Below are 26,005 nucleotides of genomic sequence, written 5' to 3'. Positions count from 1 at the left end.
CAATCAGCTCCTTTGTTCTTGCCGGGGGCTGTCAGGTGAATATAACGTAATCAGCTGCTCTGTGCAGAACACAGCGTGCGGTCTGTGTTATCTTCTCTTCAGCTGAATGATGGATTTTATTCTCCCCTAAAAATCATCGTTCAGCCAAAGAGTAAAAGATGGAACCATTTACACACAACAATTATCGCACAAAAGCGAATTTTGAATGATAATCGTTGCATGTAAATTAGTTCCTGCCTGCAAGATTGTAGACTAATGATTCTGCCACCAGACAACCTGAGGAGGTAAATAAACCACCAAGTATTTGACTCCGATTAAGCCCGTAACTACCAATGACTCAATTTCTACCATTTTAATTGATTTAAGGGTGGGGGGCACCATGTCCTGATCTTGTACATATACTATATATCTATACATAGCACTAAGTTATTTTAAAAAAAGCTGGCTTCTACAGTTATGTCACAAGCGGAAAAGATTTATTGGTACACATCAAATCATTTTATGAAATACAAATTTATCAGATGTCACCAAATATAACACATAGAAAACAACAAGAAAAATGTGAGTCTAACATAAAATGTATATATCACTGAAATGCATATATGTATAGTATTACAGGGTCCTACTGCTTCACACAATAGCAGCCCTAGTAGATACAGTGCAAATACAATGTCCTGATAGAGCAATTTTATGCAAATCAGAAGATGGAACATGCCACTACAGCGCCACCTATTAGAAGACAGCATTCCTGCAAGTCAACATCTAACTTTATAACAAACCTTGTAACAATGACTGGGAATACAGGCTAAAGCCAAAGTCTTCTCCAGAATGAAAAGATAACCATGTTCAGATAGACTGTTTTGTGGTTTCTGCCTCTCATCAGTGTGCAGTATGATGCTAGCTTGGGTGGAGGAGAAGCCCATGATGTGGGTCAGAAGAGGTATAGTTGTGCATGGTTATATCTTTTGATTCTGGAAAAGACTTTGGCTTTGCCTTACATTCCCAGTGCTTGTTAAAAGGTCTGACATTGACTTGCAGGATTGCTGCCTTCTAATAGGTGGCACTGTAGAGGCATTATTTCATCTTCTCATTTGCATACATTTCCCAGAGGGCTATGTGTGGCCTTATAAGTCTCCTCACACTTTCTAGGTGCTCTCCCTAAGGAGAAACGATACACTTACTGACCCTGATAGAGGAAATAATGGTTATTGTGATACAAAAGTGTTTAATAAGTAGAATAATAATGGTATAATGAAAATAAAACTCTGTTATTACTATAGAATATCAAACTGTACAGTGCTAGCCTTAGGGCTCACGCGGGCGTATGTGACCCATTGGTTTTTATTGGGCCACTCACACTTGAATTTTTTTCACATGTGTGAAAAAACGTAGCATCTCCTATTTTGACGTATTATATGTGTATTTGCTGTGTACCTTGTGAAAAATACACACGTGATACGTGGGACACATACGCCCATGTCCGTGAGCCCTTTAAGTGGTTTTGTCCAGGTACATCGATATGCTCATAGAGTACATAATAATATTTCTGCATCAATATAGTAAGGCACATCAAAGGGCGAGTATACGGTTCGCTTCAGGAAGAGAACAGCAGCTCCTTTACAAGGGAGATGCAGTCCAATTTACGACCAATTCCATACATTGGATAAACAAAAAAACATAAGCATCAAGTTCTGCTGTGTCTGAACTTGGCGTAAAGTCCTCAGTGGAAGTAAATTTGTGCTTAAAGTAGAAAAACCACCATATGTTTCTATGGATACACATACATGCGGCGGTGATACTCTGAAATCACCTGTGGATCACTGCTAATTGGCTGCACCTGGATTGTTGGCGCTCTTCCACATGAGATGGTATAATGGATCGAAAAATGGTATAATGTAAAAGATGGTATAATGTATTGAAAAATCTGGTCCAAAATCTGCATATCTAACATATGAATTTTGATGTGAAATTGAAAATGGTAGAATTCTGCTGGCAATCTCATATCAAATCCGCATTTAGACAGTGGAATATCCCACAGCGCCCTGTCGAATATTCCATCGCATGGGAAAGAGCGTTTGTTGTTTCAACTGCCAAGAACAAGTGGTGCTCATAATTTAGTGTTGATCCATGTGTATCTATACTGGATCACCGCAGCACGTATGGGCACCATAAGGCTATATCCACATGGCCAGTATACTCAAGTTAGTTCTATCTGTGCCCAAGATTGACAGAACTCACCTGGAAAATAAACCCATTCGTTTAAATGGGTTCAATCCCATGAGCGATCTTTCACTTCGGTGGTCCCAGTTTAAAAAACTTGCTACATGTCCTATTTTTGTCTTGCATAAGAATGGAACATGCAATGTACGGTGTCTCACACATCATACAGCACATGGATTGTTTGTCCGTGTGCTATACTATGGGAGGGAGTAACTTACTCTCGGCCATGTGAACGTGACCTAATAAGTTAGTGACTTAATCAAATTTGCAAGGAAAAATTCCCTATTGTATTACTGTAGCGTGCTCAGGCATATGGATCATTGTCAGGCTTTTACACATTTGCACTGATTGAACACATAATAGTTATTCAAAGCTTTAAAGGGAATGTCCCCACAAGACTCTAAACTAATTTATGGTGCTATCAGAATAGGTGACAGGGAGCTAGCTGGGTGATGTATTTTTCATACTCACCCGCTCCTGTGATCCAGCAATGTCGCCCTCCGAAGATCGTGTGGGGCTGGAAAATCTGACTCTTTTCAGAGTCCCGTGCGTGCGCTTCTCCCATAGACTTGTATAGCAGAGCGCGCACAGGACTCTGAAAAGCGTCTGATTTTTCACCCCCGTGAGATCTTCGGAGGGTGGCAGCATTGGATCGCAGGAGCAGACGAGTATAAAAAAAACACATCACCCTGTTATGCTCTCTAACAGCATCATAACAGGAAAGTGCTGCCAAAATTGTGAGCACATCTTAGTAGGAATTAGGTTTCTGTTCCCTAACAGAACAAACATAATGGAAGCAAAGTGAAAACTTTCTATTTGCTTGCCCTTCTCCTGAAAACTCATTGAAATTATTAGGAGGGGGGGCGGGAGAGGGGACAAAAAAGAAAAAAACATTTATTTCTATTTCTCTGTTCCAAAAGCAGAACAGAGAAATGACATTATAACGGGCAGCCCTAACGAAAGTGTGACTGCGCCCGAAGTAGGAAGTATAATGGTAAGCTGTAGTTCTTCTTCACATTTTGTGTGGTTTTGGATCCACTGATGATCTAGGCTTGAAAATAAATCTTAATGAGAAGTCTGTGATCAGACACGACTATTATTATATACGGCAGTTCTTCCACTAACACACCTTTAAATATCATGTAAGTTATCTCTTCTGTTGGGTTCTTTAAAAATTATATCCAGCTATTTCCTAATTACATCTGATTTTGAGAAAGTTGGGTGGCAGCCAATATGGATACCATCAGGGTGCTGTCAGGCAGGGTGGAATTATTCCGTGGCTTATTTAACTACTGCGAAGTCCGCACCAAAACTTGCAAGTCTCTTTCTGATGCAGAACCGCAGGCGGATCTAAGCCATTTCAGTTCCGCATCAAAATCTGCATGGATAATTATGTCCATGTGAAAGCACCCTTACAGCTCCCAGGGATCGCCACCCAGCTCCAAGATTTGTACAATAAAGAAAAAGTTGGAGAGAAAATCTAACAACTTTTTCTAAACAAATTGGTGAATTTTTAATATTAGGGGAAATAGTTTTCAAATACTTGTCAAGAGAAGTTAAAGCTCAGTTCTATTTAGGTGTGGAGCCTAAAGGAAAGAACACGCATGGTGGCCTTTGCAAGGCCATGATGTGACTAATATGGCTAAAAATATTGCCAAAATGCTGTTTCGCATGGTTCTCAAATTAATCGTGAATTAGTTTGTGGGTAAAACTGCCGTTTACCTGTATAATCATGCAGCTATTGTTGCATAGACCCTTCACACACATAAGAGATTGTTGGTAAACAGCAGTATTACATGCAAAACCATTAACAATTAATTTGAAAACAATGCCGAACAACATGTTGGTGCAGTTTTGAGCCACATCATGGCCACCCACCTTTTGCTACATATAATCATACCCTAAAGGGGGGGGGGGGGCACAAGAATTAAAATCTTTATACTAGTTTGAGCTTAAAAGGTCCATAAATTATTGATGGCCTCTTCTTAAAATAGTAAATTGTTGGGATGCACTACCTGGGAAACCTACTGATCAGTTGCTCTCTGGCCTGGTGCATTCATGCACTTAGCGCATTTATGCAGGAAGCAGACAGCTCTGTTCTCACTGCAGTGGCCAGGCTTGGTATTGCAGGTCAAGTTCTTACTGAAATGAATAGGAACTTTGCCTGTGATACGAAGCTGGGCCACTGCAATGGGAAAGGGGAGCTGTCTGCTTCCTGCAGAAATCAACTCCGTGCATGAAAATATCAGCCGATCAGTGGGTGTCCCAGCTGATGAACTACTACATATCTATTATTGATGACCTATCCTGAAAGATAGACTTTAAATAGCTTACAACAGGACAACCTCTATAAAAGAAAAACTCAGTTTGAACTCAGCCCACAAGTCACAGTGTTAATTAGCATATAGACCCTGTGTGTCACTCATGTTTTTGAAGAAAAAGACCTCTGTAATACAGCATGGGATGAAACATGCAATGATATCCCACAACTTCCTCCATATAAGAATCAGTTATGTACGGGCACATAGGCGGCTATGGGTGCCATATTACAAATCCGTGTATGCATAAGAGGGGATTAATGAAAACTAGTGCAAGGGAAATGTAGAACACTTTGTCCATAGCAACTAATCAGATTACAGTTCTCGACCTAACTGATTGCCGTGTACAATTGTTCTTCCTTGTACTAATGTGGCTAAATCCCACCTATTACGTCTTTTGATGGTCTTTCAAAGCAAATGCTGAAAATCCCACAAGCAAGAAAAGTTAGAAGACTTCTCCTTTTAAAGCTTTATCTTCAGTTCCCAGTTTCCAAATTTGTCCAAAATGCGTTCATCTCTGACAAAGTCAAGAAAGGTGCGGTTCCTCCAGATGTTCACAATATGGCAGTTATTTACTTCCTGTTTAATTTTCGGGTTGATGACATCAGAATTTGCATACCAAACATAAGAAGGACTTTGTGACTTTGTATATTATGATAATCAGTGGTATCCTCTTCCATCATTTTGTGCGTTAGTTGACAAGCAAAGTGTATTTGGTTTTTTGAAGTAATTTCCATCTGAATAATATGATACAGATCGAAATGATGAAGGCAACAAAGATATAAAACAGTACCAGAGAGTTCAGCGACAGGCGCAGCGTGTAAACATATTCTCCGTAATCCCAGCTATAATAATGGTGGTATGGCTCATAAGTAGAAGTACCATTAGGCACAGTCGGAGCACACCGACTATGTTCGGAATTATTTATAGCCTGCCAACATGCCTGAGAATCGGTATAAATCTGGATTGCATATAAAACCATTCCAATAGCGGCAGATAGTGCGTTAATCGCGTGACTGACAAGGCAGGTTTGTATCTTCACAATACTTTCTTCGCTTGCAAAAACAACGGTAAGGATTCCAGTGGAAATAAACACCAGACTAAGAATATAGACTCTACTGCGTGAAAGAAGTGATAGGTAGTTATTGTCAGCGATATACATGGAGACCGCAATACACAATTGCAGTGTGCCTATAAGGATAATCACTGCACTCAGCGACTTAATAGGCAGCTTTTTCTTCTGAGACAGCACTTGAGCCCAGTTCTGAGTAGAAGGGACAGTGACGAGTCCTGGAACATTGTTCTCACCTGCCGGTACCACTTGAGTGGTGATAGATAAGTTCCCCACTTGGGCAGTACTTACAGCCATTGTTTGGAAGGAATGAAGAAGAGCTTTCTCTCGGAACCTTGCAAGTTCTTTTTTTTCTGTGTCAATTCTCTATCCAGTCTGTTGTAAACAGAAGCGTTTGTTCTGCTGTATGTGCCAAAAACCTCCAAAGGAAATGAGGAGGGGGGGGGGGGGGTCAGCGGGGAGGAGCTGCTTCTCTGTGGGCTACAGTTTTCTACTAGCTCAGCTTTTGCAATTCACTGAAGGCTCTGAAAAAGATAGGGTTAAAAATTCAAAATCAAGCATACTTTGGATACAAAATTCCTTTCCGGGCAGACTCACTGTAATGTATACCTGTTTAACTCTTCTTTCCCTAGTGCACAGTCTAGAGGGAGCACTGCTACTCTCAGGGTGACGCCCAGGGGTTTCGTAAGAGAGTGTTGCGCAGTTTAATGCAAGCTATTTCCCTGTAATCAGACCCACCAGGCTGGGAAGAGACTGATAATGGGGATAGTCAATGGGATAACAGAGAGGAAGCTCAGAAAAAGGATTTTAGGTTTAGTGCTACATTAACTAGTGACACTACGGAAGAGCAACAGATGGGCTTAGTCTAACAGACGACTTATGTTACAAGTTCTGAACTCGAATTCCTCCAGCATTGTTTCCCGTTAAGCAGAATTTCCATCCAAACGGCCTCTGCCTCACTAACATAAAAATGCTTGTCCCGTTCCCGTCAGTCTTGGGCTGCTGTAAACACTCAGATGATCTGATTGGCTTTCAGCTGATTTGTCACCACCCATTTAAATACCAAACCAAAAGTGGAGGCCTTTGGGTAATTCCTTGCAATTAAAGGGCAAGTCAATTTGAAAAAAAAAAAAAGATGTTTGTAGGAGCTCATTCACTCGGGCGTCTGAAATATCTGGTCTGTAGAAAAAACAAAGAAGGCCCAAGTGATGGTACAACTCTCAGAAATCAGGGTGAGCTAAAAAGAAAGCCATGAAGATATGTAAATGTATATGGCATTTGTTTTAATGCACCCATGTCAAAATTGCAAAACTTAATATACTAATTTAATGCAGTAAAAAAAATCTGCCTGTAATGGGCCCTAAATATTCACACATCGTAAATTATTACGTATGCTTATAAACAGCGGCGTAGAAAAAGCTCTGCTCTTTTACAGTATTTCTCTCTTATAGAAGCTGTTTGTAAGGGCTTATTCACACAAGCGCATATACGCCGTGTTTTTACACCCAACCGTATACATGTGACCATCTGAGACATTGCATTTGTTCACACGGGGAATATACGGCGCGTAAAAACATTGACTCCCTGAAAATAGAACATATGCGACTGAAATACGTTCGACATATATATACGGTGGCCAAAAAGATAAATGTTTTGGCCAGTATACGCCGACAGGTCCCATAGACTCCTATGGGAGCAGGGGAAAAAAGTCCAACACTGCGAAAAGTTTACAGGTGCCTCTATTTAGGCACTGGATGGCATCCCGAGGATTTTTGCAGAGTGAGGGTTTTCTAGGATGCAGCGTATTTTACTTGAGTAGGTGTGAATGAGGGTGAAAATGCTGGACGTGATCACGGAAAAACGTCCATTGACGCATTTTTACAGCACCAGCAGGCAAATGTAAAAATGCCTACGCTCGTGTGAATGAAGACTAAGGCTGTTTTTACATGTAGAGTATTCATACATGAGCTCTGTACAATTGCAAGACGCACAGAACTCGCACGTTCAAGAAATCCATTATTTGCAAAAGGTTAATTTACATGAGCAATTTTTCACTCGCAGCAATAGTGTGAGATAGAAAAATCACAGTATGTCCTAATTTTGGGGCGAATCCTATGGAAGTGTGAAAAAAAACCTGAATCACATGCAATGCGATTTGCATGTAAGTGCGACTCATTTTTCCCATTTCAGCTATTAGAACAACATGCAATATTTTTTATGTACGTGAAAAGTGATGCGAATCATGCATTGTTAACACAGAAACACATCGCTGAAGCCTGAAAAACCGCAGGTTTACAAGTGTGAAGTAGGTCTGATTTTTCCCAGACCTTTCTAGCACTCGCCCAGCTACATGTAACCTAAGGGCCTCTTCACACAAGCATATGCGCAAACAGTCACGTAAGCACAATGCATTTGCGTTTTTCTTTTTTTGCGCTTGCAGGGTCAGTTGACATGTGCGCAGGACGCAGCCACGCTATGATTTTAAAGGCTATTTAGCCTGAGTTCCAGATATACTCTTTTTTTCTGCAGAATTGCACATTTGCGAGTATGTTGAATGTGCACCTCCTATAGGGGACCTTTGGTGCACAAAAGCACACAAAACATAGAGCATGCGGTGATTTACATGCGCAAAAAAGTTGTAGTGAGAACGAACTCATTGAAATCAATAGGTTCTGATCTCTACATATTGCACGCACAAATTTTGCGCATGCAAATACGCCTATGTGAAGGGGCCACTCGGGCAGCCTGTATATACAGGCAGATACCCTGTTTCCCTGAAAATAAGACAGGGCTTATATTTCAAGCTACCTCAAAAATTCTAGAAAATCATGCTATGTCTTATTTTCAGGGAAACAGGTACATGATGGGCTCGTTCACACGAGAAATCATTCAGTCGTTCACCTTCACTGTCTAAGTGACTGAGAAGGACTGAACAAGTGGTAATTAAACCGAATGACTATTGAATGATCCAATGATGATTTTTATATCTGCGTATTTTTCATGCGACGTTTTTTTGGTTGCGTGAAAAAAAACCATAGCATGTTTTCTCTTGGTGCTTATTATACACCGTAATAGCCCTTTAAAATCAATGGGAGTGTATAAATACACAGGAAACCTAAGTATTCGCGGCGTATTTACACACATAATCGATGGGATTTTGTGGCGGGTTTTTTACATGCACAAATACACTGTATCTTTATAGGTGTAAAAAAAAAATACAGATAGCAAAAAGCACGCAAGATACACCGCGCATTCACAGGCCAAACTATGCATATGCTCATGTGAATGTACCCTAGGAGCTGGGGTAGGGGCAGATACACACACACAGAGAGAGATATATATATATATATATATATATATATACACACACACACACACACTCTTGGGCGAGAGATATATAGTAGGGGGATTTACACACTGTATGTGGAGAAAGTAGTATGGGGGTGTTGTACATACTTTTAGGGGAGACGTCTAGTGAGGGGGTGAGGGATATTTACTATCCAGGGATTAAAAAAAAAAGATAGAAGTTATTAAATTCATTATATGTATCTCAAAACCCCTTCCTGACATGTGCCATACGTATATGGTGAATGCCAGGTGTCTGTGTATGGAGCAGGCTCAGGAGCCTCAGGTGTTGGCCATTTTTGATAGCTGAAACCTGCGATAGGAGATAACACCAGTCACGTTTCTAGTCCCTTTAAATGCCCCCAAAAGCTTTCAGGGGGTACACAGTGAGACTGTGGGTGCAGTCTGGGTTTCATAGGAGTCGTAGGTAGAGATGAGTGAACGTACTCGTTAAGGGCGATTTCGCAATCGAGCATCACTATTTTCGAGTACCTGACTACTCGGGTGAAAAGATTCGGGGGGCGCCGGGCATGAGCAGGGGGTTGCAGAGGGGAGTGGGGGGGGGGGGAAGAGGCAGAGAGAGACTGAAGTATTGCAGTATATTGTATAAGCAGTCAATCAATCGCAAAATCAAGTTGCCTTTGGGGAATAATAAAAATAAGTAAAAACTATTTTTTTCTTTTAATGTAAGAAATTAAGCATATTAGAAGATTTTAAAAAATACTCCATGATAATAGGGAGAAAATGAATATTCTGTGCTATTGTGTGCTCACATTACACCTACAGATCATCCCTTGTCTTCCTCTCAACATTTCATGTGGGACATTGTTTCATCTATTACGTTCCCAAATTACATAGTGCATGCTCATGGCTGCCCATCAATGCAGAGGCTGAGAGACTCTCACCTCTTGTACTTCCAGCTGTGCAGAGATGGGCGCCAAGCCAGTATAAACAACAGGCTTACCCACCGATCTATGGAGAGGGAAGGAAATGATTCCTGACAAGAGTGTCCGGATACATTTACAGAAAATGGTGTTCTTCTCTCATTGTGGCTATTCTATGATCTGCATTCCCTTAACCCCTTCCTGCTGCAGCCCTTTTTGTCATTTTTCCTTTTTCCTCCCAAATCAAAAAAATCATAACTTTATTTTCATGACATACCGTAGCTACATGGGGGCTTGTTTTAGCCAGATGAATCGTATTTTTCAGTGGAACTATTTAACATACTGCATAATGTATCCTGCTATGGAGCGGACCCAGGTGGCAGCTGTGTGACAAGGAGACGAGATCCTGATCACACAACTACAGGGTCGGTCTGAATTTCAGCACGGCACTCGAATCTAGAAGACAGGTAACCCTATGTGCCTAGACATTTGCTATCGATTGTCTAACTTATGTTCCCAAAGGGTAGATCCATCCTCCCACACTCTTGAGGAAAGCCCTGTAACCCCACCCCTTCTCTCTCCTGCTATAGGGAAAGCCTTTGGGGAGAAAGGGGGAGGGAGTCCCCTACTGGTAGGGAATTGCCCAGCAGGTACAGGAGCAATACCCCACTGCTTACAGCAGGACATTTAAAAGCACAGAAGCACATTTTAAATGTCCCATTGTAAATTCCGGTTAGTCCCCGCGTTGATTAACGGAACCCTCGGGGAGTCCCCTCATCCCCGCAGGGAGTAATAGGATATTACAGCGGGCTATTTAAAATGTGCTTCTGGGCAGCATGTTTTAAAGGTCTTGCTGTACTGTAAGCAGCAGGGAATCTATTCCCTGCGCAGGATTTTCCCTAAACTCCTGCTCCCAAAGGAGTCAATGGAAACTCCTGAACATCACGCACCAAAGATAGGTACGCAAAAGGATCTGACCTAACATTCTCTCATGTGAGCGCTCTATAGGAACGCATTGGTTCTTTTAGAAGCGCTCTTTTTGCCCGAGGCCCATCTGACCGAGGCCCTATAGAGCAAAAAATAGGGTGTATAAATTTGGTATTGCCATAATACTGATCCACAGAAAAGATAACTTGTAATTTTTACTGCAACGTGAACGTCATAGAAGCAATCCTCCCATCCCACACTAAATGGGGCAATTGTGTTTCTCTCCCCTCCTCCCCATATCTCCGCTTTTAGAAAGTTTTTCAATACAGTACACGGTATGATCAATGGAAAAAATACAACTCGTCCTGCAAAATACAAGCCCTCATGTAGCTATGTGACCAGTTATGATTCTTTGAAAGCAGGGAGGAAAAAAATGAAAACAAAACAAAAAAGGGCTGCAGTATTGCAAGGGGTTAAAAATTGTAAGTCGCCCCACAAAAAAAAACAAACCCTCATATGACTAAAAATACAAGGTTATGGTTCTTAGAAGGTGTGAATGAATAAACTGGTTCCGATGTCAAGTGGTCAGAACGGAAACAAATTGCGATTTTCTGGTGAGTGTATTACAACTACATTACAACACGGTCCTAAGCTCTTGCTCACGACCTGAAGGTTGCAGGTTGAATCCCTGCGTGGTTCAGATAGCCAGCTCAATGTTGACTCAGGCCACGTGTCCATGGGGAAATTATATTTAGCAAATCCACATCCCATAAGAGAGCATTGACCATTCGCAGTTAATTAAATAGCCGCGGATGGTATTTTAAGTCAATTGCGGATTTCACACGAGTGAAAAAAAAATGCAACATGCTCCATTTTAGTGTGGATCACGTGTGCGGGAGCTCATATCTCAATTGATCTCCCGCATGAAAAAAAAAGACAATTATAGTGCATCCGCAGCAGAAATCTGCGCAGGCCTGATTTTCCCCGTGGACATGAGGCCTCCGCCTTCCATCCTTTCAAGGTCGATAAAATGACTACCCATATTGCTGGGTGGTAAAGATGACTGGGGAAGGCAATGGCAAAAACAGTCTGCCAAGAAAACGTCACGATGTGACGTCACCCTTGGAGTGAGTAACGACTTGGTGCTTGCACCAGGGGACTTAACCTATTCTTTTAACTAACCAGTGGAAGTTCTACCTAGTGTTTTTGTTATGATCAGGAAGAGGGCACCATTTAGCCTAGGGCACAATTTAACCTAACCTATTGACTGACTTCCACCAGCTCCTTCTGTGCAACCATGGGTCCACCCTTAACCAACTATGATTGTTACCCAAGTCCTCTGTACCAGGGATCAGCAACGTCACTTGTGTCCCCCCATAGACAAGAAACTCGTGGTTACCTCACCTCGGTCCATTGTTCCCAACTCACATGTGTGCGAAGTATGACAATCCCACCTTACAAGACAGAACATCACAACACAACTTATAAAAATGGAACTGGGTAGGTCTTGCTTTACTCTGTAAATATTGGGAAGACCTCTAGCTACAACTGTATATTCTCTGTACACATTCACATAGCACATGGGGTATCAGAAGCCAATTACCTGTTCTGCCATCCCTGGATGAGGTTGATGTACTTGCTCAATAACCTCCCTCTCTGTGACTTGTTTCTACTGCTGTTCTCTTCTTGCCCTGCTCAACTCCAAGGCATCCCAGCTGTTGTCAATGCCACAGGCCACTTCTGTCTCACACTCAGAGAGCCTACTATCAGCCACAGGGGACCCTGCAGAGATGGCCCCTAGAGTTACAGCTGCCCCCTCTATGGAGCTTGTCCATGGCCCCTCTGGCTCATACACAAAGCATCGCTCCCTACCTCAGTTTTGTGCAATCTGCTATTTAATGGTGCGTTCACACGTCAATGATTTGCTGCAGATATTGTAGATCTACAACAAATTTCACACCTTCAATTTCTAATTCAACTGAAAGGGTGAAAGCTGCTGCATCTCTGCACCAAAATCTGTGACAAAGTCCACAGCAAATCGGCGACGTGTGAACGCACCCTTCCTGCTATGTGCTTAATTCTCAGCTCTGAGATACAAATATGACTCAGAGTCTGTCAGCTCTTCCACACATGACAGTTTCACTTGTGGATCTTGGTCTTGACCATATAGTAGGGTTGCAGGCACCAACAGGACCAATGTTTAATAAAGTTATAAAGAATTTATACAAAAAAAGAAAAGAAAAAAAAAAACTACATCCAGGGCGCAGCAGCCTCTTTTTAGACCACCCTAACAACCAAAATAAGACACATGGGGTAGGAAAGAAGGAGGATTATTCCTGCATAGTGTTTTTCTCTCTGCACATGACCCAGAACATGTTTGACAATAGGATGGCAACCACACTGACCAACGCTAAAGACATGTGAGCATATTCCGGCCACATTTATGAGTCAGAAAGATGAACGAGCGTCCCGGCCTGACCGCATGTTTCCTGAACCAAACTTCGAAAAGTATAGATTCCTATGAAACTAGGAGTTTGGGTCAAGATACCCGTGGCCAATGTATTTCAGCCGAAAAACGCTTATGCGTCACCAGCCTAACAGGCACACGAATGGAAGTGTGAAGGGGCATGAGTGAGAATATGCTGGTGTGATCTGGAAAAACAGACTAGTCCCAAGAAATATCAAGTTTGTGAAACACTTCCTGGTTGTAAATGTGCAAACAACATGTCCAAAAGGGAAATAAGAAGTGGATTCCAGAGGACAGGCTAGTATATAATTGTGAACTCCAGTACTGTACATATTAGTTACTTACAGGTCCTAAGACAGGAACAGCTGGAAATATTACAAGTTGTTTTTCTTTAAATGATCTCAATGTGTCCTAGGGTATAAAGTTGGAATGATTTACAAAAAAATACACATTTCAATGTCTTTGAAGTCAAATTCAGCAAGTCCTGTGATGCAAATCCATGTGATATTGACTGGATTTTATTACTGATATCAGGAATACGTTCATCTCCAAAGATATTTCAATGCTAAAATTGCAAATCAATATAAAAGAAAAAAAAAGTTAAATCAAAACTGTAAATTTTGACGGAGAAAGTCAATGTTTGGGTCCTAGCTGTGGCTGGCTAAAACGTTAAAGAAATGATAAACTTCGTCTTTGTCATAAACACCAACTTCTGTGGAACACTCATTGCATTTCACAGGGTGGTAAGTGTCTGTGTCTTTACTCTGTGTCTCCATGGTCGATTCTGCAGAAAGAGTCTTCATCTTCTTTCTCTCCCGTCGTCTGTTCTTTTTGGCCTGTTCAGGAAATTTTAAAACCTCCTCCTTGTTGACAGTGCAATTCATGACGAACATGGCTCTGTATTGGGTCCTATACGATTCGTGCCTGCAAAAATATAATATCATGGATATTTTAGCTATATGAATACATTACAAATCTTCTTCAGGTCACATGACATGGGCAGAATTTTATCCACTGAAAGTTTAAAAAAAAAAAAAAATTGATACAGAGTATTTTGGAAAAAAAATGTAAGTTTCATTATGCACTATCACCGAGGGAATCACTAAAATATAACTTTTATTAGATAAAAATAAAAAATGTATCTAAGGCGTGATCCTTTTATTCCTGTTAAACTCCCAATGGAGAATGCTGCTCATTCTTATACAGCCGGTCAGGCTGTTCGGTTCTATATTATACACTCACCATCCTGATGATGCGGTCACCTCACCAATGACCGCTGAAATGCGTTGATGGTGTCAGCTAGCTATGATAGCCCTGCTGATGTGTTAGACATGCTACAGATGTCCACATTAGCCTTCATCTGGCTATTCATGCGCTGATGGTGATAGTGACTGTAGCAGTTACTGACATTGAGAGTTCAGTACACATTATATTGAACTCTCCCTAGTTCAACTGCTTATTGCTGCTAGTGACTACAAAATGTCACAAAAAGCGGCATCTATCTGAATGGAAGCAGTTATCAGCTTTTTTATCGGCTGCATATAGCAGTGTATAGTCCATATGAGAGGGTCATCTTTTTTGCTGACCCTGGCTTGAGACTTTCCGCTGCACTTATTAGTAATGGTCATGGGGTTAAACCACATGGAGTTCTAGTGCTGCATCATACCTATACACTATTTAACCCTGTACTCCAGACCATTCAGCGGTGAAGTCTATGTGCCAGCTCCATTATATAACATATAACATCAAAATTGCTATTAGTCACGTTAGTCACTATAAAAGTATAATAGTGACCGTGTCAATTGGAGCTGTTTATTACATCAGGGTATAGCCAACTATATCCGTTGATATACCATACTGACATCAATGCCACATATGCTGGGCACTGATATACAGTATATGCTCTAACTTTAGTACAATACCAGACGGGGATCACGTTTCAAGTGTGCTCTATTACTGCCCTGTACCGAATAATGCTATACTTTTTTGTCAGCTCCAACATAAGAATATAAAACCGCTGCTACTGTGATAGCCCAAGCAGTGTTTGATATATGTGGAGCTGTATACAACTATAGTGTTTATTCCTGGTTACATACAAACTACATACACCAGGTCACGGTAGTTGTGTCACCATACTTCAGTGCATCACAATTTGGGCATTAACACATAGTAGATGTATGGACTTACCTACTTATAGAATGCCAATTTCTCCATTGGGAGTTTAACAGGAATAAAGGATCACGCCTTAGATACATTTTTAATTTTTATCTAATAAAAGTTATATTTTAGTGATTCCCTCGGTGATAGTTCATTTTGGCGCTTCAAAGGGTTTCCTTTTCTGTCACGGTGACGAAAGTTTCATTATGCAAACCAGAATACCCCGAATAACCCTAAACACGCGTACCTTTGACAATCCAAACAAAGGGTGGTCATACAGGCTGGGCAATTTAAAATGGCATCACTGCTGGATAGAGCTTTTGGTTCGGTTGGGTGGGTCTGCGATTGCCTGCGTTTTCGTATATTTCTGTAGCTGTAAATCAAAGAGGTTGATTAGAAAAAAAATATTCAATAACACTTCTTAATAGTATTCACCCCACTGCCGTATTACAGATCCCTGGTGCACTATGTCTACAAAAGCAATACGACTCCAACCAGTTCTGTGCTGTCAGACGAAGGGGATATGCAAATCAGACGTGTGAGCATTAGGTATAAAAGCAGAGGATCACACTGGCAAATCCCATTAGAGAAACCATCAGAATGTCACAAGGTGTAGAGCTGACAGGCTTCCAATGGGGTCTGATGGTGGGATGTGCCCCACCCTTATTTTGGTAAGCCATGCTTACTTTATTGTGATGATGATTTCTAAGCCCTAGGACCATGAAATATCAGCTTCTAATTTAGTTTAATTACAAAAGTTATGTTTCAGACTCACCTTCTTCTTTTGGCATCTACCCATTCCTGATGGCGGTCATCCTCATGTGGATCATACAGCAAGTCATCATTAGTCAGTACTTTACGCTTTTCTTTGCGATTTGGCTTCTTCCCTTCTTTAACCCCAAGAAGAAAATGTAAACAATTAATTAGTATTGACCCAGACATGTTCAGAAATTGTATATTCAAGCAGGAAGCTAGAATTTTGAGATAAATGCCAGAGGAATGTAAAATGTACAGCTAGATGAAGATTAAGTGTAGTGCAAATCACAGATTACTGATTTATGAAGGAAAAAAGCATATTGAGCAGCCATAACAGGTGATGGTCCGAGGTTACAGTAGTCAGACCCTTGGTGATCAGATCAACCATTTAATGTAACTATATACAGTTCAAATCACAGCTATAACTTGGTGGAAAGGCAATTAAAGACATTCAGGTATTCATAATATGCTAAATGTATCTTTATTACCTTCCTCCTCAGAGTCAGAGTCAAAGTACACATCATCATAATACTGCTGCGGGCCGCCTTCTGCTGAGGTTGTGGTAGCGCTTGTAGATGTACCTGTGATAAAAAGACTCAGATTATTTAATGCACCAAATAAATAACGAATGACTTCAAAATAAAGTCAAATTCACCTAGAAAATAAGTACAGTATTTTTCGCTTTATAAGACGCACTCCTCTCCCCCCCCCCCCCCCTCCTGAAGAATTCGGTGACAACTAACAAAATAATTATTACATTGTCACTTAGCTCTTCCAGGATCCTGAATGCCAACTGCAGAGTTATGCAAGCATTTACACCACATACATCGCTATAACTAGTCAAAGATGACATTCAGGTCTCCTGAAAAGCTGGGTGACAAGTAATAAGACCACCATTGCATTTACACTCAGCTGTCTCTGAACCCGGAATGGCAGGTTGACAAGTGGTATATACTTCATTCCGGGGCAGTACTACTGCTCTTTATTCCTCCAGTAATACCTCCCTGCTGGTTTGGGAGAGTTCAAAATATTTTTTTCCTCCTCAAAAACCTAGCTGTGTCTTATTATCAGGTGCGTCTTATAAAGCGAAAAATACGGTAAATCAATCTGATTTATGCTGGACTCTCACTGCCGTAAGTGTAAAATGCTGACATGACCCCCGCAGCGTTTTACAGCTGTTGCCCCCTGGCTGTGAAGTGATGTACGGCAGTGACATTGTACTGCGCATGATCGTGTACTCACGCACGCAGTCATGCACCTGTTCTTTGTTGTTTATATTTCCCGCGCAGTTGCTTAGCAATGATGCGTATACCCATCACCTATATTCAATGTATAGGCGTGTGTATGTATGTGACAATAGAGAACAATGCATTGTATCTTGTGTAAATACGCGGCACAATAAAACATGGCGCATTCTATTTTGTGCTCATGTATCAAGTAATTCCGAAACACTAAAGTCAGCAGAACTGCGTAAGACAATGTAATTGATTTCCTGTGAGTTACTGGGTATGACACGGCCGTACAGAGCCTGTATAATACGCTGCAAACATAAGGTCGTGTGAGCCCGGCCTTATCAAATAATTTCAATAATGCATCATGCTTCACCTATACCCACCAAACGGCTACATGGGCGAGGTCCAAAGGCTTTGGAGAAGTCGATAGCTGTACAACTGTTTCATATACATTTCACATTAGAAACATACATTGTATCAGTACAGATATTATGCTCTGAAACTAGCTTAGAAATTGGCGGTGTACAAACCAGCTTTTTTTTTCTCTTTCTGTCAAGTTTTTGTTACCATTGGCAGACAGAACAAAAAGGAGTCCACTTTACAGTTCTGCTGCCTCTTGTAAAAAGAGAAAAAAAAAAAAAAAACGAAACCCAACAGACATATTATAGTGAATAGAATGGGTTAGGAACTGTTGGGATCCACAATACAGATCAATCATGGATACTGTAAAAAAAAACCAAAATCAAGACAGAGGTGAGCAGAGCTCAAGCTTTTTACTTCATAACAAGTCATTAACAAACCTGGGCCATGACTTTGCCATCTTCCCTCCATTGTTTTCATGGTAGAACTTAGCTCTTTTTCCATCTCCTTCTCAAAGTCATCTTCACTCGAAGACTCGCTTTCGCCAGTAAGACATTCACGAATCAACTTACGTTTCTGCTCAGGGGTTCCGTGTAGAAGAACATCTAATTCATCTTCGGAGCTTTCAACACAGAAGGAAAAATAGTCACTGAAAATCCGATTGATGTTAAAAAGTGAACTTAAAGGGGTTGTCTCGCGAAATCAAGTGGGGTTATACACTTCTGTATGGCCATATTAATGCACTTTGTAATATACATCGTGCATTAAATATGAGCCATACAGAAGTTATTCACTTACCTGCTCCGTTGCTAGCGTCCCCGTCGCTATGGTTCCGTCTAATTTCGGTGTCTTCTTGCTTTTTTAGACGCGCTTGCGCAGATGGGTCTTCTCCCTTCGGCTCCGCTCGGCAGCATTGGCGTTTTGGCTCCGCCCCTTGTACGCGTCATCGCGTAGCTCCGCCCCGTGACGTGTGCTGGTTCCAGCCTCCTGATTGGCTGGAATCGGCACGTGATGGGGCGGAGCTACGCGATGATGCGTACAAGGGGCGGAGCCAAAACGCCGATGCTGCCGAGCGGAGCCGAAGGGAGAAGACCCATCTGCGCAAGCGCGTCTAAAAAAGCAAGAAGACACCGAAATTAGACGGAACCATGGCGACGGGGACGCTAGCAACGGAGCAGGTAAGTGAATAACTTCTGTATGGCTCATATTTAATGCACGATGTATATTACAAAGTGCATTAATATGGCCATACAGAAGTGTATAACCCCACTTGATTTCGCGAGACAACCCCTTTAAAATTTCACAGATGCCTTCTCCAAAATATACTACAGGAATGATCCTTGTATTCCTCCTGTTAGAGTTCCTCTTACGCAAGGGCTGCATTAGCAAACCTTGGTATTTTACATGGATCCTATATTGGTGTGAAAATAAGCCCATTTATAGGAGTTATCTAAAGGGCTACACTTTGTAAAATCATGGGAATATTGCAACCGCTACCTCAATGTTTGTCTATTGGAGACAAGTTCACGGTTTCTAATCCAACAATCAGCTATATAATACACATTTCAAAGCAAATATTTGACACAGTACAAACAGCTGATTAAGGTCAAATACTGTCATGTGGCCTTTGCCTTTGAGGAGTTTTCCAGGACTAAAATACCTATGCTCAGGGTAGGACATCAATATTAGAACAGTGGGGGTCCATCAATTGGGACCCCTGCCATTCAACTGTTTGAAGTCGTGTTCATCCATCATGTGGCCTAAGAGAAGCTAAGTCTCATTCAAGGGAATGGGATTGAGCTGGTATACCAGGCACAGCTACAATGTAAGGGGCTGTGGCCAAAATTTAGTGAAGATGCTGTGAAACTCACCGAAGCCTCTTTAAACTGCTTATCTGCTGGGGTCACAAGTAACGGAACTCAACCCAACTGATATTGATGACCTAATCTGTGAATATCATAAGGCCCTTTTACATGCAACGATAATTGCTCAAAATTTGTCCAAAAGAAACGAAAATGTGTGATAATCATTACATGTAAACTGGGGCATCCTGCACTTTTCGTTTGAACAATGGATTTCAGTTCACTTAAAATCCATCGTTCAGCTGATGAAAGACTGAGCAAATATATTCCATTTGAATGTATTTCGCTCATATTACAGACTGCAGGATTTTCTGCCTGTGGCATATTTACACTAGCCACAAGGAGAACAATGGAATGTATAAAAACACACACTGGGCTCTGCAAACAGCTCCTGGAGGTCCTTTTACATGCAAAAGATAATAGCCATAAACACTTTATGCAAATAGATCACTAAATCTTTCAGTTGTTTGAAAGATTATCTATGTGTGTAAAAGGGCCTTTAGCCTGGAAAACCCCTTTAAGGAAACACTCCAAGCAAAACTGATGCACTGTGTTAAGCCTAGCTTAGGCCCTGAAAGAAAAGTGCATGGGGATTCCCTTTTTTTTTTTGTTCTTTGGTTACATGTGTCCAGTGCCATCTCCTAAAACCAAACTAGGCATAACACAGAAAATAAGCTAAGCAAGGAGTTTTCCTTTAACATTATGCTCCAGGAAGACTTAACTTACACGTGTACATAAAGGCTGGTCCGTGCATAAGATACTACCATTATTCCCTATGGGAATATGCCAGCCATTAAAGGGGTGGTCTCGCGAAACCAAGTGGGGTTATACACTTCTGTATGGCCATATTAATGCACTTTGTAATGTACATTGTGCATTAAATATGAGCCATACAGAAGTTATTCCACTTACCTGCTCCGTTGCTAGCGTCCTCGTCTCCATGGTTCCGTCTAAATTCGCTGGCAGCTTGCTTTTTTAGACGCGCTTGCGCAGTCCGGTCTTCTCCATTCAGCACGAGCCGCTTCAGTGTGCTCCCCGCTACAGCTCTTCTGCGCATGCGCAGACGAGCTGTCACTGCTCGGGAGCGCGCTGAAGCGGCCATTCTGCACCATCCTCTGTTAGAGGAAGGTGCAGAAACTGGAGCTGCCCAGCGGAGAAGCCCAGCCCAGCCCAGCAGCCCCGAGAAGCCTCCCAGGTAAGTGATGGGTCGGGGGGGGGGGGGCTGCCGCTGCGCCGGGGGGGCTGTCGCTAGGCCGGGGGGGCTGTCGCTAGGCCGGGGGGGCTGTCGCTGCGCCGGGCTGCGCCAGGGGGGCTGTCGCTAGGCCGGGGGGGGCTGCCGCTGCGCCGGGCTGCGCCGGGGGGGCTGTCGCTAGGCCGGGGGGGGCTGCCGCTGTGATGGGGGGGCTGCCGCTGCGCCGGGGGGGCTGTCGCTAGGCCGGGGGGGGGCTGCCGCTAGGCCGGGGGAACTAGCGCTGGGCTCCGGAACCTAGCGCTGGGCTCCGGGGCCTTCACCTGGGCTGAGGGTCTAGCGCTGGGGAGCCGGGGGCTAGCGCTGGTTACCTGCTGTCTGGTCGGCGGCTGCGGGGCGTCTGGTCGGCGGCTGCGATGCGTCCGGTTGCCATGGAGACACAGCTGGCGGCGTCTCGGGAGCGCGCACGTCGGGCTGCAGCGAGCGACGGGGAAAGAGCCGGCGGCCATCTTGAGGAAACTTTTATAAGTTGCTGAAACGCTGGAACGGTAAGTACGAACCAGCTAGAAATGTCATTTACAGGGGGGCTTTGTAATGTATGTTTAATGGGGGGGACTGGGCAAAAAAAAAAAATTAACTGCTTCCTCGAGACATCTCCTTTAAGCATGTGCATAAGTAACTCAACAATGACTTCTCAGTTTGGAACCTGGCGACGTATGAATAAGGGAATATGGATTTTCTGATAATCACCTACTAATACCGCGTTCCTCATCACTAGGCTCTTCAATTGCATAGGCATCGTATTCTTGCTGCAAGCGGTTCATGGTGAATCAATCTTACTGAGGGTTATTCTTGTAGAGCATGTGCTCAGGTGTCCTACAAGCAGAAACATTTACTGCACTTAGATCAGTAATGAAATATAAAGTTACAATTGTTATGCAACATATTGTGCAATTTCTCAGAGAAAAGAACACACCAGGACTAATTAGGCTGAATAGCCCTTTAACTCAGGCGCAGCTGGGTCCCGTGATCATGTGAACGGGTCTGGACAACATGAATAATACATATTTGCTCGTAGGAAGCAGCCCTTAGACAAAGTCAGTGATTTTAAGGGTTCTAGTCAAATTCACTGGTCTGATCCCAAAAACATAACCTTCAAAGAAAGCGACGAAGGTCTATTTTAAAATAGAATAGAGATATTTGTACAAAAATCCAAGTGTACCAAACTTCGCACACTTGGACACAAATGAATTGTATCCAGGGGTTATGGGACACAAAGTTTCAATAGCTTAATGCCCGGGTGATGATATCAGGATGACAGGTTGTACCATCACCAGAGAAGAGCTTTATTGACGCCAATTCCTTGGAAGTTATAGGACTTGTGACCAAATTGCCCCTATTATACACCATGATGAATACCTCATGGGCACTCATCTGTGCGGATACCACAGTAGTATGTCAATTTCCAGGGCTAGCTCGGGTGCCTGGATAACTAGGTTTATCAAGACTGGAAGTTCTTTGTTTTTTTATTCAAGTAGATAAGAGTTCTTTTGAACTATATGAATTTCCCTTTCTGGTTCGGTTCAACGCGTTTCTGTTGAATGAACAACTCATCAGGAACTAATTTGTTACAGTAAGAAAAAACCCAAAAGATGGTAATTGGAGACTCTAATTTGTCCTAAATTGTTATGGACACAAGAAGATAGGTGTAGCAAAAAAAATCTTCCACCGAAAAGAAATCCTGCCTCCCAAAAGTGAGCGGCGGACTAGTCAGAGGAATCTCACAGGGAAAATAATCTGTGAAAGACTAGGTTAAACTTGGGACCAGGTACTAATAAACTGACCTGTAGAGATGAGCGAACGTGCTCGTTTAGAGCAATTACTCGATCGAGCATCGCTTTTTTCCAGTAACTGCCTAATCGGGCGAAATGGTTCAGGGGGCGCCGGGGGTGAGCGGGAAGTTGCGGTGGGGAGTGAGGGGAAAGAGAGGGCTCCCCCCTGCTCCACCCGCCCCCCCCCCCCGAATCTTTACGCCCGAGTAGGCAGTTACTCAAAAAAAGCAATGCTCGATTGAGTAATTGTACTAAGTGAGCACGTTCGCTCATCTCTACTGACCTGGATAACCCAAAACTTAGTTGCCATCCTAAATTCAGATAAATATTGGGAGCTGAACCCTATCTTGCTCTCAGTTAAATAACCCAGACTAAACCTAAGTCTCAAATAACAGAGCAAAAAAGTGATGAAATAAAAAGAAGGAAAAAAAAAAAGAAAGAAGTTCGGTAGAGTCACTAACCTTGATGGTAGGCTGGAGGCCAATAAACAATCACAACAACAGTGCGTTCTTATACAGCTCAGATTGGCAATGCCCATAACAAATTTAGATAAATTTGAGTCCCCAATAACCATCTTTTGGGTTTTTTCTTACTATAACAAATTGGTTCCTGATTGTTCTATGCTGCACATTTCTTCCTGCATATATACCTTGTTCGTGTGCAATGTTAGTATAAAGGGATGTGACGTCAAAAGATCCTATCAAGGAATTTTCTGCCGGTGTAATCTCACTCAATTTCCGAAGAAAGTCACATGTATCTTGGATGTATGATCGTGCCTCAACTGCATGACATCTTAATGGCAGGCGTTTTTTATGCAAAGAGTTTAAGAATAAAGAATGGATTTTTATCTTTAACAACTTGTATATGCTTCAATAACCACCCCATATACTGCTTACTCTACAAATATTCAGCAAATTTTTTCCGCAGCGTGTGGATGGGATTACTGGAAATCTCATACATCTTGCTGCTTTTATAAAAATGCTGCACATTTTGGACAGGCAAATCTACAGTCTACGGAGTGCATGTGAGCATAACCCAAGGCTCGGGTCACACTGGACCGAAATCCCACGGAAATCTTGCAGAATGACCACACTGAAAAACAGCGAGATTTCCGTGGGATAAGCACAGTTTCAAAACCCGCGGCCTCGTCGTGGGCATTCCACTGCGGCCATCTCTTCCCACAGAGAGAAGCGAAGCCACCGCGGAAAAAAGAAAAGAATTGGCATGCCGTGGTTTTGAATTCCATGCCGCATGTCGGTTTCCGTACAGTTTGGCCGCAGAGTGTGGACAAGATTTTTGCAAAATCTCGTCCACTCGCTGGCTCATCCTGAGACTAGGAGCCACGGGCGGAATTGCTGTGCAGAATTTCCGCACGGAAAGTTTGCGACAATTCCGTGCTGTGTGAACCCAGCCTTAGAGTTAAAATTTCACAGGACGTAAATGATGCAGATTAAAAAAGCACAAAACTCACGCAAATATGAACTTCGTTCCTTTGAATGCAGTCATACACATGAGCGATTTTCCCCCCTGCCCTCACAGCAATGCTGCGAAGTATAAAACAATCTTGGCACGGTCTATTTTTTTCGTGGCCCTCAGAACGCTTTGCCCGCTGTTTTTAATGGGATAGTCAAACATTGCATGCCGTGTGATTTGCACATTAGTGTGAGGTTTCCCATTGCATCCAATGGAAAACACTTGCCAATCCTACGACACACGAAAAACAAGCGCAAGAGGATCGCTGCTTCATTGAAGTGATGCGAGATCTTCTGCATGACGCTTTGCCGCTGACTTCCGCTAAAAACCAAAAATAAATACTGCAGCAAGCCGCGCTACGTCGTCCCAGAAATTCTGGCAAAATGATAAACGGAAATTGAACGGGCCTCATTGTAATCAACAGGGGTCCGTCCAGCGCGGCTTGGTTCCATAATAAGATGGATCTGTGCAGTTATGGGCAACGGACCAGGAAAACGGAAGTAATGAATGATCATGTGAACAAGCCCTAACTGTGTGGGAAAAATAACAGCCACCACAGAAGGGTCACCCAGCTTTTCCAGACCCCTGAATAGTTACATCCAGCTTTACCGGCTGCATTTTAGCTGTGTGACAGCAGTTCTCACTACAGGCCAGGACACACATGCCGTCTCTTACAGAACATGCAACCATCCCTCCCGCTCTAGAACACCCGTTTATCAAGTAGACACCGTAAAAAGAAGCATTTTACCTTTTTCTGGCGGAACAAAACAACCGAAAGCGGCGTCGCACAATAATGATGTCAGCACTTCCCGGTCGCGCTTGTATTGACGTAACGCATACGGTATTCTCAGGGATGGGAGTGTCTACACAGTGGGCGTGTTTTTGGAATGACGTGGCACATGCCGTATTCTCAGAGGTGGGAGGGTCTACAAGGTGGGCGTGTCCTTCGAATGACGCATGTCTGCATGCGAATGGTGTGGAGGTGGGGTATGAAAAGCTAATACGCCGGCGTTGCTTGCCTGCAGAATTCTCATTCATACTCGGCAGTTTGCGGCTCCTCTTTCTGCAGTGACTTGTGTGTCCACTCCCATTGTTGGCTGTGCCCCTGCAGTCCATGCTATAGTGGTGTCTGTGTACCGCTGCTAGTACTTTCTAGGCTGCGATCTCGTGCTGCGATTGTTCTTCCATATAAAAGCCACATGCATATTTTTTAATAAAGTTTTTAATTGCAGTTGCAAACCACCACAAAGGGACACTGCCTTTTTTCCCCTTTTTCGTTTTTTCGCCCCCCCTTTAAAAAAATCATTTTAACCATTACTGTATGAGGGCTTGTTTTTTGTGGAACGGGTTGGATTTTTCAATGGTGCCATATAATGTACTGAAAAACTTTTTAAAAATTCTAAGTGAAGTGAAATGAAAAAAACAAGACAAAAATTCCGCCATCTTTCAGTGCGTTTTGTTTCTACAGCCCACAAACTGCAACAAAAATGACATAACTTTATTCTACTAATACTATGATACCAAACTTATATAGTTTTTTGCTGCACTGCTTTTATTTTTTTCAAAGATATTTAATTTTTTTAAATTATTTTCTGCCGCCATCTTTCGACAGCCATAACTTTTTTTATTTTTCTGTTGACATAGTTGCTCAGGAACTCATGTTTTGCAGGACGTCTTGTTGTTTCTGTTTGCACCATTTTGAAGTGCATACGACTTTTGGATCGCTTTTTATTACATTTTTCTTGGCGATGCTGTGACCCCCCCCCCCCCCCCCCCCCCAAAAAAAAATTGCCATTCTGGCATTCTTTATTTTTTTTCTGACAATGTTCACCGTGCTGGGTAAATAATGCGTTACTTTGATAGATTAGACTTCTGCGGACGCAGTGATACCAAACATGTAGTTTTATTTTA

General features: G+C 42.5%; 1 protein-coding gene across 2 annotated transcripts; it reads right to left on the bottom strand.

The window, feature by feature from the left end:
- Positions 1-454: 454 nt before the first annotated feature.
- EAPP (E2F associated phosphoprotein) lies at positions 455-24,956 on the bottom strand. Of its 2 annotated transcripts, XR_010793216.1 has the most exons (8): positions 24,843-24,956; positions 21,540-21,665; positions 18,179-18,360; positions 16,635-16,727; positions 16,166-16,280; positions 15,638-15,763; positions 13,579-14,157; positions 455-6,134 (listed from the first exon to the last, which is right to left on the bottom strand). XR_010793216.1 is itself a non-coding variant. In XM_066608434.1 (7 exons), the coding sequence occupies exons 2-7, from the start codon at positions 21,611-21,613 to the stop codon at positions 13,881-13,883; spliced, it is 867 nt and encodes a 288-aa protein (XP_066464531.1). In that variant the 5' UTR covers positions 21,614-21,665; positions 24,843-24,956; the 3' UTR covers positions 13,518-13,880. The 2 variants fall into 2 exon arrangements, 1 of the variants encoding a protein (XP_066464531.1); XM_066608434.1 differs by lacking the exon at positions 455-6,134 and having other exon boundaries at positions 13,518-14,157.
- Positions 24,957-26,005: the final 1,049 nt, after the last annotated feature.

Source organism: Eleutherodactylus coqui, chromosome 6 (genome assembly GCF_035609145.1).
Source record: "Eleutherodactylus coqui strain aEleCoq1 chromosome 6, aEleCoq1.hap1, whole genome shotgun sequence".
Lineage (NCBI taxonomy): Eukaryota > Metazoa > Chordata > Amphibia > Anura > Eleutherodactylidae > Eleutherodactylus > Eleutherodactylus coqui.
The sequence above is the reverse complement of the archived record's forward strand: the minus strand, read 5'-3'. Positions and strand labels throughout refer to the sequence as shown.

Excerpts from the sequence above, each read along its gene's own strand:
- EAPP (XM_066608434.1), bottom strand. The coding sequence starts at position 21,613 with ATGAACCGCTTGCAGCAAGAATACGATGCCTATGCAATTGAAGAGCCT. Across the intron at positions 16,281-16,634 it reads CTCTGACTCTGAGGAGGAAG|AAGGGAAGAAGCCAAATCGC; the intron begins GTAATAAAGATA and ends TTGGGGTTAAAG. Across the intron at positions 14,158-15,637 it reads CTTTGTTTGGATTGTCAAAG|GCACGAATCGTATAGGACCC; the intron begins GTACGCGTGTTT and ends ATATTTTTGCAG.